This window comes from Aquila chrysaetos, chromosome 11 (assembly GCF_900496995.4).
Source record: "Aquila chrysaetos chrysaetos chromosome 11, bAquChr1.4, whole genome shotgun sequence".
Classification (NCBI taxonomy): domain Eukaryota; kingdom Metazoa; phylum Chordata; class Aves; order Accipitriformes; family Accipitridae; genus Aquila; species Aquila chrysaetos.
This window is the reverse complement of record NC_044014.1, coordinates 12,735,009-12,747,303: the sequence shown is the minus strand read 5'-3', so window position 1 is coordinate 12,747,303 and position 12,295 is coordinate 12,735,009. Positions and strand designations below refer to the sequence as shown.

Sequence of the window (12,295 nt, the reverse complement as noted above, 5' to 3'; positions counted from 1 at the left end):
TAACAGAGATCATCTGGCTAATATTGCAAGGTTTTAGTCAGGTATGACCCTCAATCTACATCTACCTCTCTCCCTGAGGCTTCTATCCTTAGAGCAGCTGCAAGAGAAAAGAACACATTCCTGTTGTTCCATTGCTCCTTCTCATTATCTAACATACTAATGCAAACCCATCTCCAACAATGAGTGTTCTCACCAAACACTCCCATGCATAATGGTGATTATGGGACTACCCAACATACAGACATAACACAATGGTACTCAGACCTTAGTACCAAGTACCTTGGTTTACGTTAGCCCAATATCTTGTCTCCAGCAGTGGTTGAGAGAAGAAGAGGATAAGAACACAGTAAGGACAGTGAGCTCTTTATTTCATCAAGTTGTCCCATGGAATAAATGAAGGTTATTTCTATACCAAGAGGCAGAGATGTTCGGACTATTCCAATTCTTCTCTGTCTTACATACCCAACTTCCCTTCTTGAAAGGACAGAGTTGCAGGATGATGTGCAGTGGTGGTGTTGGAAGGTGGGGATAAGTAAACTGATGAAGGGGTTAAAACACTCTTTGTTTCAAGGTTAAACAAAAATGCCATGAAAAAGCTAGAAACAGAGCCTTGGAGTTCTGAGAATTTTTATCTTGTGACTTCTGTAATATTTATCACTAGGCACTCTTCAAAATATTGCAGATGCCAGTTAGCTAAATCCATTCTAAGCTCTCTAGGGCCAGGGGGGAAGCAACTATTAATGTTCCTTGCTTTACATATGGGAAGTTAAAGCTACATCTATATGAGGCATAGGTATTTTTCAGAGTCCTTGGATTCCTTTATGGCATATGCGCTCAAGCTTCCTTAGTGCAGAAACCAGGAGCAGTAAAGAACAGGCTGGAAGTGTCAAGCACTCCTGAACTGGGGAGCTCAGAGTTCAGGCACAGTGTTGGAGTGTCAGAATACCATCAATAACTTCCAGAACTAACAGAGCAACAGATCATGATTTAGAACATAAATGCTCTCAAACCAAGCAAACGCTACATCTTCCTACTTTCTGGCTGAAAAGCAAAGTTTAATTACTGCTATTTTTACAGCAAGTTCCATGAAATTACTCATTCCTGACCAATTACAGAGCTATAAGAAGGCAAAGAGGTGAATGGCAGCACTCATTGCTTGTCAGCCTCTCAAGGCCCTGAGGGAAAGTGTCCTGCCACACACATCTTTCCAGAGCATCATATTTACACAAACAGAAAAAAGATTAGTCCTCCTGCACAGCTGTCTGCAGCTCATGGATACCATAGTCACTATTCTGACATTTTTATTTATTGGAAACTTAAGCTTATCTTACTCCAGTGGTAAAAAACCTCTTCTCCTAACTCTCGCAGCTTAATCCTCGTTGTGATCTGAGAGATATCTAGGAGAAGAAGAGAAATAAATCCAATACACTCAGTTAATTGCTCAGTGACAGATAATCTTTTCTCCTCTGTTTTCTTCCTCTTCTATAAAAAGAATACCAAAAAGTAAATAAAAAGCCCTCAACTAAAATGTGGAAAAAGTCTGCTGAGAGGATAACAGCGTAATTAAAGTCAGGCCCAGCCTGATGCAAAATCTCATTTACTGTGTACAGAAGCAGCAGCTCACTTGCCATCCAAAGCTCAGTGAGTACAGAGCCTTAACACTCTAGAAGATTGTATAGATTCTTCCCATCTCTCTTTTCTTATTGTATTTCATCCCTTCATGTCTGTCGCCAGTGGTCTCTTAATTCATCAGCAGTTTTAGAAGGGCGATCTCCATCCATTAGTGCTGCAGCCAGCTGTAGTTAAACTGGCTGAAAAATTACAAAGAAATGCCATCCTAGCAGGTAGTAGTGTGTTTATAAAGAAGACAGATTCATATCTTGTAGGCGATGGCACAGTTATGTTATAGATGGTTACAGTCCCATCAGTCACAAGACTGCTTAAATCACCCAAGTACACCTTCAAATGACAGATGCGCTTATAACCAGCTATAGCATAAATGACTCGTGTCTGTGACATGCTTCTAAACAGCCCCTCATCATTCATCAACCTTTTGAGAATACACTCAGCACAGGAGGAAAGAGTGGTATTTCTTTGTCATGTATTCAAGACAAAGATTCCTCTTCACTTGTGGGTACCTGCAGAACTACCTTTCTCTTCTATCCTTCAGAAACAGAACTCTTGACATCAGAAATCAAACCTGACATGAGATCATGCTTTCTTCCATTCCCCAGCATCAAACCTAGAGGCATGAAATAAATTAAAGTGCAAGATATGTTTCTCCCCTTCTCTCAATTCTGGTTTTTTCTATCCTTTCCAAACAAGCAGGGAGATTTAAATTAACATGTCACTTAAGCAGCCAGGAGGAGCAACAGCTAATAAGCTCTCTATCAGGTGCATTAAATAATAAGATATGCCCATCTTGTCATTTCTTTCCATCACACTAAGAACAGAGAAGCTGTCCTGGGATCTTCATAGGGATATTTATTAGTGACCTGAAGGAATGCCTGCATGGTGAGCAGGGATCTAACAGCAGAGCCAGACTCAGGACAGAGCATAATGTAACCACCTGGGGCTTACGTAAGGCAATAGGATCAAGGAATGACAATGAAGTGCACTGGCAACTTTCAGAGCAGTCATGAGCACTGAAAAGCTGATCAAGAATAATGGAGCACTGCAAGGACAAGTGGGTTGATTTTAGCTATCCTGGTTCTTCTTCAACATCTCCCAGTCCAAAGCATTTGCCCAGGGATTCTGGATAGTTGGCCATGCAACTGTAATCAAGTGCTGACAAGTGACATGTGCCAAGTGAACCTGAAGCTGGTGGGTTCAAAGTAAGACAAGTGGTTCCTCAAATAATCTGTGGAATTCTTTGCTCTAAGATGTCACAGGTACTAAAAATTTTAACACATTCCAAGAGATATTAAGAAAGTTAACTCCTGGGATATTAATCCCTAATATATACTAAAACCAAAAAAATTATTCAGAACCTGATAGACCTTAAACTGAAGGTTGAGGAAGGACCCTAAACCTCAACCCTAAGAATGAATGCTAGGAGAATACTGGAAGGAACTGTCAGATATGATAATCCTGTTCATATATTCTTTCTTAGACTGTTTTTTGGTAATAGGATACTGGGCTAGAGGAAACAATCGGGCTATTACTACGTTGTTAATCACGTTCTGATATTAGGACTGTCTGAAGTCCAGAAAAGTGCACTGCACTCGCTAGCTCTAGGACTGCTACACTGCCAAGGCCCCAGCTTCTGGTACATCCTCCAGTGACATCCCCACAGTACTTTCTCCTTTAACCAGGGTAAATTTTATGTCATTGTGGCATGCTCCACAGAAACCATTTCTGAAACAGACAATAGCATAAGGTCATCAGCATGATTTTGTGCCCACATTGATACACCTCAACAGGAAACGTTTTCCACTCTGGTGTGGCTGTCCTATCTTCAGTCCTAAACCATTCTCTCAACACAATCCTGCATTGCATCATATAAGTAGTTCTTCAGCACTGTCAGCAATGGGGAAGGAGGTGTCTCCACATACTGAAATGCCATACCTTCCTCAATAACTGAGGTTAGTAACAGGAAATAAAAATAACATATTTCATATTTATGGATATTCTTTCTCAAAACCATTGAGAATTTAAACAATCTAGCCCAAACTCCCTTCAGAAAAATATTGCCAAAGCCACAGTCCTGAAAGACCCTTTACTACAGCGTGCACACCATAGTAAAGACAAAGCTAGTAGAGACAATAGGATCATTTTTGATCTCAAGCCGTAGCAGCAATGCATATGAAATGGACAAATCTGATTATCCCCCCACAGCAGGATGAGAAACCATTTATCCAACCCCACAAAATACTAATACTTTTGAGTGTTCCTGTTCAGAACAAATCCTAGAAATTTTGTATTTCTTTAGGTTTTGGGTTTTTTTTGTCTGAGGGTTTTTTTTGTTTTATTTCTTCAGGCCAGTGGGTAGCTGAGTTCAGAATATACTCCATGTCAAATCCCTCCTCTGTCATTCTCTTAAAACCCTGCTCAGTTCCTTGAACAGAAAGGTTATTTGTTCTACTTCTGACCCAAAATTCTTCCTTGGAAACAAAAAACCTTTCCTAAAGAAGTTTATCAAAACAAGTTCATCCTTGCAAGAAGTTTTAGTTTCAAACACCCAAAGTTTTCTTGTATCAAGACAGTAGCCTGTCCACCTCCATCAATAACCTGCATACAAAACCCCTAGACTTCCCACCAAAGTTTCACAGATGGAACCACAAGAAAACCTCCCTTTCATCTGTTACAGCTCATGAAAGTACCACTAGGGACACGTGAAGTAAACACCCCTTAGATCCATTTTTCATAGAAATAAAAACAGGCACCATCTGCTCTCACTGAATCCAAATAACAGCCTTAAGAAATAGACCATGGCCCAGCTCTTTCCCTTGGTTCACAGAGTGCATGATGTGCTTTCAAATCATGAAAGTATCAAGGCATTCCCTATAAATCAGTCCAGTAGTCAACATCACACAAATGGAAATCAATTATCTGGTACTAATACTATCAGTTCTGAATAAACAGGCATTGAATACTCGTTCACAGGTATTCTCCCAGTCTTAGTAGCACTGACTTTTCATAAGGATCATTTGGGCAGCAGACAGCTATTAGATCCTTCATATAAATAAGGACTTAAAGCTGTTGAGTTGTCCTAAAAATAAACCAGTTGGTTGATTTGATTCTGAATAAGATGGGAAAGGGGAAATCAAATGATAGCACATCCATGAGGTACATTATCTAGCTGAAATAAGACAATCAGACTTCAGTCTCTTTGTCCTTGAGTATGAAAGAAGTGAGAAAGAGAGAGGCGGAGGCGGGGGGTAACTACAAACCTTCCAGCACATTTTAAAAAATCCAATTAAATTCAATAAAAGAATTATATCAGGTTCTTCCTATTTAAGTAAGGTGGTAATTATTAACTCAATTTATCTCCATACCTCCAAAGAGAGCTCTCTGTGATGCTTCCCAAGTTGTAGTCATACAGCTTTGTCAGAATTAGAATCACCTGAAGGCAAAAGAAGAAATCATGGTTAGTCTCGAACAATTACAATCTCATAGAACTAAAATGACCCCAGGGAGGGCTTAGGATTCCTTTAATGGGTGCTTAACATAATTGAATGCATTGTTAAAAGCATTTGCCTAAACTGACATGGGAAGTATTTGCAGAGATGTATGTTGAGCCAATCAGACCTTTTCTTGCTCAGCTCCTCTGCATGGTATCACCAACAGGTTCTTCCCTTAACCCCAGGAGGCAGAGTGCAGTGGGAAGGAGCTGACATGCTAGACAATGTTTCAGGAAACAAGATGAGATCTGCTGTATACAGTAGAAATAGTGATTACTTTCTGCTCTGTTTCACCAGCACTGAAACTGCTGATCTTTTTTACAGCTGCGGTACACAGATAACCCACTGGCCTGTCTCCAGTCAAACTCTTTTTGGTTGTAGAGGATGATATAACACAAGCAAATGATCACTAGTTTTGGCCTAGGAGGCTCAGGCTAGACACCAGAAAAAAAAAAAAAAAAAATCTCCATGAGGAAAAGAGTTCAACACTGGGACAGGCTACCTGAACCTCTGGAAAGCCTCCATCCTTGGAGGTTTTAAAGACCTGGCTAGACAAAGTCATGGCTGACCTGATCTATAGCTGGTGATAACCCTGCTTTGAGTAAGAGGTTGAACTACAGACCTCCAAATGTCTCTAACAACCAACATTTCTATGACTTCAGTGAAAAGTTTTAGATTTAGCCAGAATGGAAGTGTTTCCAGATTTAGGAGTTTTATTAGGTCTTTTGATAAACAGCTTTTCCCTCCTGCCAAAACAGACACTTCTAGAATAAAATTATCTTAGCGGGGGGGAGAAAAGCAATTTTAGCAAAAAGAATTTCCAGCAAAACATTTCAGCCTGCTCTTTTGTTAATGTCTTAAAATAATTTCTAACTTTCAAGATGATGGGCTCCTTTAACAAGACTGACATTTGGGACATAAACTACCAGACCATTACTATTGCTACTAATTTATTTTGCATTTCACCATGCCAGGTCACTGTATATCTTATCCTCCTCTCTATCCCATTAAAACCACAGTAAATTAAACAGGCACAACACTTCTTATCTGACAAAAACACTGATCTATATACCTCTTACTATTTTCAGCCTGGGTTCCTATGAAATGAGGCTCACAGATACACATTCCCCTGCTCCCTTGATAACATCACCAACTTCAACCAATTTGGCAGAGAAGCAAAGCACTGGAGGAAATTCAGTCCCTGTAAGCCCTGTGCAAGCTGGCACCAGCATGGCAGAGGAATAGCCACATGGCTGCTTGCACCAGGAGAGCGGAACAAACCTCACCACCGCCATTTCCAAAGCCAAAAGCCATCCTACCTCTTACACACCAACGGCCCCGAACCAGCCACTCCAGGAACTACCTCTTTCCAACATGCTCAGCATGCGAGACAGCAGAAAAAGCATGGCTATGTGGGAGCTGAGGGCATAAGCGAGCACGTAGTTACTACAATAGAGAAAGGTATAGGGGACAGAACACGCACATCTGACAGACATCTGTTTCTACAGCACAACTCTGTTAAATCCCTCACAGCATGGAGAGAGGCTGCCCAAAGCATTTCCTATCTGCACAAACACAAGTCATGTGCAGCTGGCGGGGGAGACAGGAGAGGCACCTGAAAAAATGGTGGTTTACCAGGGCCAACCATCACTAACCATCTTTCAGAAGAAAAGCAGCCTCCCTTATTATCTGCTCCCATTTTAATCTCCTACCTCCCGCTATGCCCACTTACTGCTTTGTGTCCAAAATGAGAGCCTCATCCTGCTATCCATAAATAAGTGGCTGCAAACTCGGGCTATTAAAATGCAAACTCCATCAGGCAGAAGACAAGGTGGGGGGGAGACACCCCGACTTTCTATCTCAGCAACACCGCACAAACGACTCCACAGAGGAATAAAGACTGCGGAAGACCATCCCCAGGGAGATGCCCAACGCCCAGGGCTGCCCCCAGCCCGCCCCGCTCGCCGGGTGTGGGACAGGACCCGGCTGCGAGGCCCGGCCCTGCCGCCCCGCGGGGAGCCGCCGGCCTGCGCTGCCCCTCGCCCCGAGGCGCGCGCGGGGCCTGGTCGTGGCCGCGCAGAGGGCAGCCCTGAGGCTCCCTGGGCAGAGACCAGGGGCCTGCCCCAAGGCTGCCCTCAGCACTAGGCCCGGCCCTGAACTCCCGCACGACCCCCCCCGGTCTGTCCCCCGGATCCCGATTTCCTCGGTGGCTCCCTCACGTTTTCCCCCGCCAGCCCTGCCCCACGGCCCTGCAGTGGCAAGCCACCCCCAGGCCCCTCCAGGCGCCCTGACCACCAACCCCAGACCCCACCATGTCCCCCAGCAACACCCACCCTGTGGCAGCTGGGGACCAACGCACCATGACCCCAACCCTCCGAGTGTCATGTCGCCCCACAGTGACTCCTTCCTTGGCCCAGGGCCCAGAGGACAACACACATCCCCCGGAACGATGGGGGACGTTCACACACAACCGCCGTGAGCCCTCCTCTCTGCTCCCCAGGGCACCCCGACCCCTCTGCTCCCCAACACACACAACCCCACTGCTGTCCAGGAGGTGCTTCCCTCCAGCCTGGAGGGTCCCTCTTTGAAGAGGCGGCCAACGTGAGAAGCGCCAGCCGCCTGCCAAGGCATCAGATGGCGGAGCTGCAGCAGGCACATATGCTTCGCAAAGGCTTGTGCCAATTAGGGCTTTGTAAGTGCTAAACTTCAATCTCCACCCTCCCAGGAATGCTTATCAGTGACAGCAGAGCAGCTGTCTGCTCCAGATACAGAACCATGTCACTGCCATCCCTCACAGCACCCTCTGAATGGGTCTATAAATCCCCTACTTAACAAATAAATAAAAATTAAGGGGGTGGGGGGGAAGGAAGAGGAAGGGGTGTGCGCATAAAGCCTTTCTGAATAACACCTCTCCCAATGTAAGGTAGCAGTGAACTCCGTGAGGTTCAGTGCCAGCCTGCGTGGAGACCTGCTTGGAGACCTTCATTACAGCGTGGGAGTTGCACGTACCCTCAGCTTCAAGCCTCCCTTGGATCTGCAAAGCAGCTGGACAGTTGCTTATATCTTTTTCCAAGCCTTGTTGTCTTCTCTCGGCCCTGTCCTCCTCTGCTGGCCAGAGGAGCCAGAGATGTAAATGACTAATGAATATTCCCCCTAATGAATATTTTGACATCTGGTAGTTTTAGAAGCAGACCTGAAGACAGCAGGCATAGAAACTGGGAAGAGTAAGTAGGAAAAACAGTGAGGTTTTCCCCCCATTCTTTGCCACTGGATGATGTAATCTTGGGGAAGATCATACAAGAATCAAGAAACACTTTCCCCAGCTGTAAAACCCAAGAATTAGAATCAGGCTAATTTTGTGGAATACTAAGATTAGCAGTGTGTAATTACTGGTGCTAAATAGACAGAGAATTATTTTTCACAAGTTACTCAGATTTTAATTTTTTTTTTTTTCCAGCTGAGGAAAAAAATCACAAATCTCAAAGCTCCCATGAAGGAAAACTCCATTGAGAATTTTAACCTCCTCACTTGAGAACAAAAAATTGTAACTGACATCCCAAACCAATATGCACTTACAGAAAATTAAAAGTGCCAACATGAGAAACCAAAATATTTCACTTCCAGAGAGCTGAAATGTCTCTCTTGTTCTTTCCTCTTCCCCCGGAAATTTCAGTAAAGCCCACACAATCTCACTTAGACTGCTGTAGTTCTCCTGGAATTGATGGGGGGGGGGGGGAGGGGGCAAGGCAGGGGGAACCCAACTGCATATTCCATCATACTTCTTTTTGATATAGTTCTAACAGTCGTTCTGCAGAGGCATCCCTGGACCCGTCCAAATATGCATGTTAGTTGCAGACTAGCTACATCTAGAACCCTAAATAATATTGCTTCATGCTGGAATTTAGGATAAAATCTTAGCATTTAACATTTCCAAGCTAATATTTTGTATTTGACACCACGCTGCAACATACGTATGCACTAGTTTGTTGGGTAATAGCTTAGATATCTCCACTTGGTGTAGATATCGTATTTCCAAAACACATAAGGGCTTTCCTGTAGGAAGCTTTCTCATTTTTGTGGACCTGTATCAGCTCCTGAATATCTTTAAGCCTATCCCTAGTTTCAGCAATTTCCTTGTGCCATTTACTGTCGTTCAAATACTAGCAATAGATCTGCTCAAACATATGTGTGCAAAACAAACAAGTCATTGGGCAGAAAATTAGTTATTTCTGCCCTAGAGTTCAGTATTCTCTCTTCCCCTTAGTAACGATATTTGAATAACCTATGCAAGGCCATGATTTTAGTTATATTTACTTTTTCAGAAAACATATTTCTCCTTTGCTGTTCTCATTTCTTTGTTATTTAGCCTGCAAAGGTTAGTTCATGTTTAAGATTGTGGTTTGTTTTTTTTTTTTTGTTCTCTGTGGCTGTCACTATGTAGTACTGAGGAACCTAATGAACAGAGACATGCATATTATGTTCTTCTAAATGTCAGAATGGGGGCTGTGAAGAAGCACGGTAATGAAATGAAAAATATTATCTCGCTTTTTTTTTATTTCTTCCTTTGTTTTTGTTTTCTGGGACTGTGTGTTTTTCTCCCTCTAACACTTACCAATCAATGCAAGCTAACAAGAGCAAGAAGAAAAGAACAAGCAAACTAGAGATACAATGAAAAGGAGCTGAAAATCCAGTCTTATGCCGGCTCTCCCGTGAATACAGATAACCCTTCCTATTGCATAGAAATGCAAGGCTTCAGAAAGTCTGTTCTTCATTAGGATCAGCAGCTGAAGTGGGCTATTCTGCCATAGCAGGTAGGGAGGAGGAGAGACAAAAGTTCATCACTTCTGCATTGATAGCTCAGAGCAAAAGGTATTTGATCCTGGGTTTACCACATCCCCAGTGAGTACACTAACCATGAGGTATAGCACTAAAAATGATTTGAGTTACTTATACAAAGTGGAAAAGCCCCAGCAGGCAAGAAACAGACAGAAGGCCTGGTGGGTTACCACACTCACCTAAGAAAAGGCAGACTGACAGAAGAGGTACTTAAACCTGTCTCACCCATCTCCCAAAGGAGACCAGTTCCCAGTGGCTCTTCTAGGAAGGACAGGATATTTGTGTCTTGGACATCATTATGGTTTTCTTCAAACCAAAACAGCATTTTCAAGGAAAACGCACTTTGTTAATCACTCCTGACCTGTGATTGCTTTTTAAGACTTGGGATGCGAAGGCCCATCTATAGGTTTCAAAATGAAAATCAGTGGCTGGACAGAAGATACTGCTCTGTGAATTTGCCAGTTTAGGCCTTAGGAGGCTCTTTGCTATCTTGGGAGAAATTCTAGGGTAAGCACGGCTAAATTTTTGCCAGACCTACCTTGGCTCATATTCAGCTGGTCTATGCTGTCTTGCCACACCCTTCTTTGCACTTCTGACCCAGGTTTAGTACTGGCTTAAATCTTTGTCTTGACCTTGTTTTCAACTGCTCTACAAATGCATCTATCCAGCAAGGCTCCCAACAGGGTATCAGCCAAAGTTCGTCCTTTACTGCAGCGCTAGTTCCAAATTTAATGCAAGGATTACTTTTAACCTGACTTTTCTCCCCAGCAAAAAATATTTAGTCTCATCAAAGAGTGCTGAACCAGCTGGCCAGGAAGGTAGCAAACAGAAGTCTGCACACTGCTGCTGATCAGGTTCGTAACACATTGGGAAGGAAGCAACAGGCTACACTCTGTGGCTGTGTAACTCATCTGCTGCTAATGATGTGTCTAGAAAGCAAGCAAGCCCACACTGAGCTGTCTTCCGCCACAGCTACACAGAAACCAGTACCTAAGCCAGCTAATAGCACACTAGGTCAGGGATCTGTAACACTCCACACTACTCACTGACAATTGCAAATTTACTCCTGGGAACACTACGTGAGCACTATGTTAAAACACGTCCACACTTATTCAAGCTCGGCTAAACAAGGACGTGGACTGGAACAATGGTGTTCAAGGTTTGATCACCATTATTAAAGACCTGCTACACAGCGTGGTCTGTGATAATCCAACTCAATCTCATTTACACCAACAGCACTCTCATCTTGGATACATTTTATCAGCTGTATTCCCACCACCACCCCCAGGTCCTCTCTGCAAATGCTTTCCACTTTACACAGCACAACAGGGTACTAAATTCAAGCAACTTTTATTTCTCCATGGTGATAGACATTTTTCAAACAGAACACAATCAAATTTTTAAAGGTGTTCACTATAACTTCTTGGGCTTTGATTTTTACAGCGTTACCTCTAGACTGACCTAAAACTGTGCCAGAAAGATTGGCCCTACAGGATTCAAGTGCTGATTTCAAAATCGCAACAGACCTTTGCTTATGAAGATAGAAACAGCACCTCTGCTTTAATGTTTTCAGACTTCTATGCTTTGTACGTATGCTTGCATCTGTGTCAGTCAAGAAGAATGCAGCTGTCCTGGGATAAGCCACAGTACTAAAAAAACATTTAGTCAATAGTCCACTTTCCTGACTTGCACACCATCAGCTCTCAGTATTACTTGTGTACAGACTGCTCCTTGTTCAACATTTTGTTGAAATCATTGAAAAAGTGATGCAAGTGGTATATTTGATAAAATATTTCTAATGCCTGACTGCAAACCACTTACAGCAGCTTTCCGAATCAGTTTGAGAATGAGTTTCTTCTGTAGACTGTTAGTGCAGTCATCAGACATCTCTTTGTGACCACTGAAGTCCCAGAAAAAAAGGAAGGTTTCCCCCCTTGCAACCCAATGAAAGCCTTCAGGATGCTATTCTGCTCCGACTTCTTGTCCAGCACCACTGATTTTTCTGTCTCAAGCCACAGCCTTAGGAGCATATTAATACCTAGCATAGGATAACTGAGATGGGTCTTCATGAACTCCAATGTTAGTCCTGTATTAGAACTAATAACCTGATAGAAAGCTTCTAGTTTCAGTCACCTACCAGCTACACACTCTACACTACAACCTGATCTTCAGGATGTGCCACAATTTGAGAAAAAAGCAGTCTCAACAGTATTCCCTCTCCTGTGATGCTCTCCACCCCTGCAAGGAACATGGGACACTTCCAGAGCTTCTGAGACTCAAAATACAGCACGTGCCATTTGGTTGCTCTATTGTTATGAGCTGCAAATGTTTAGGTA

At 43.2% G+C, this 12,295-nt stretch overlaps 1 protein-coding gene across 1 annotated transcript in view; it reads right to left on the bottom strand.

Annotated features, from left to right (window-relative positions):
• SORCS1 (sortilin related VPS10 domain containing receptor 1) overlaps nucleotides 1-12,295 on the bottom strand; it is a 310,322-nt gene that overhangs the window by 211,659 nt on the left and 86,368 nt on the right. The window contains 1 exon segment of the mRNA XM_030030553.1: nucleotides 4,998-5,065. Coding sequence (XP_029886413.1) covers nucleotides 4,998-5,065 — 68 coding nt within the window.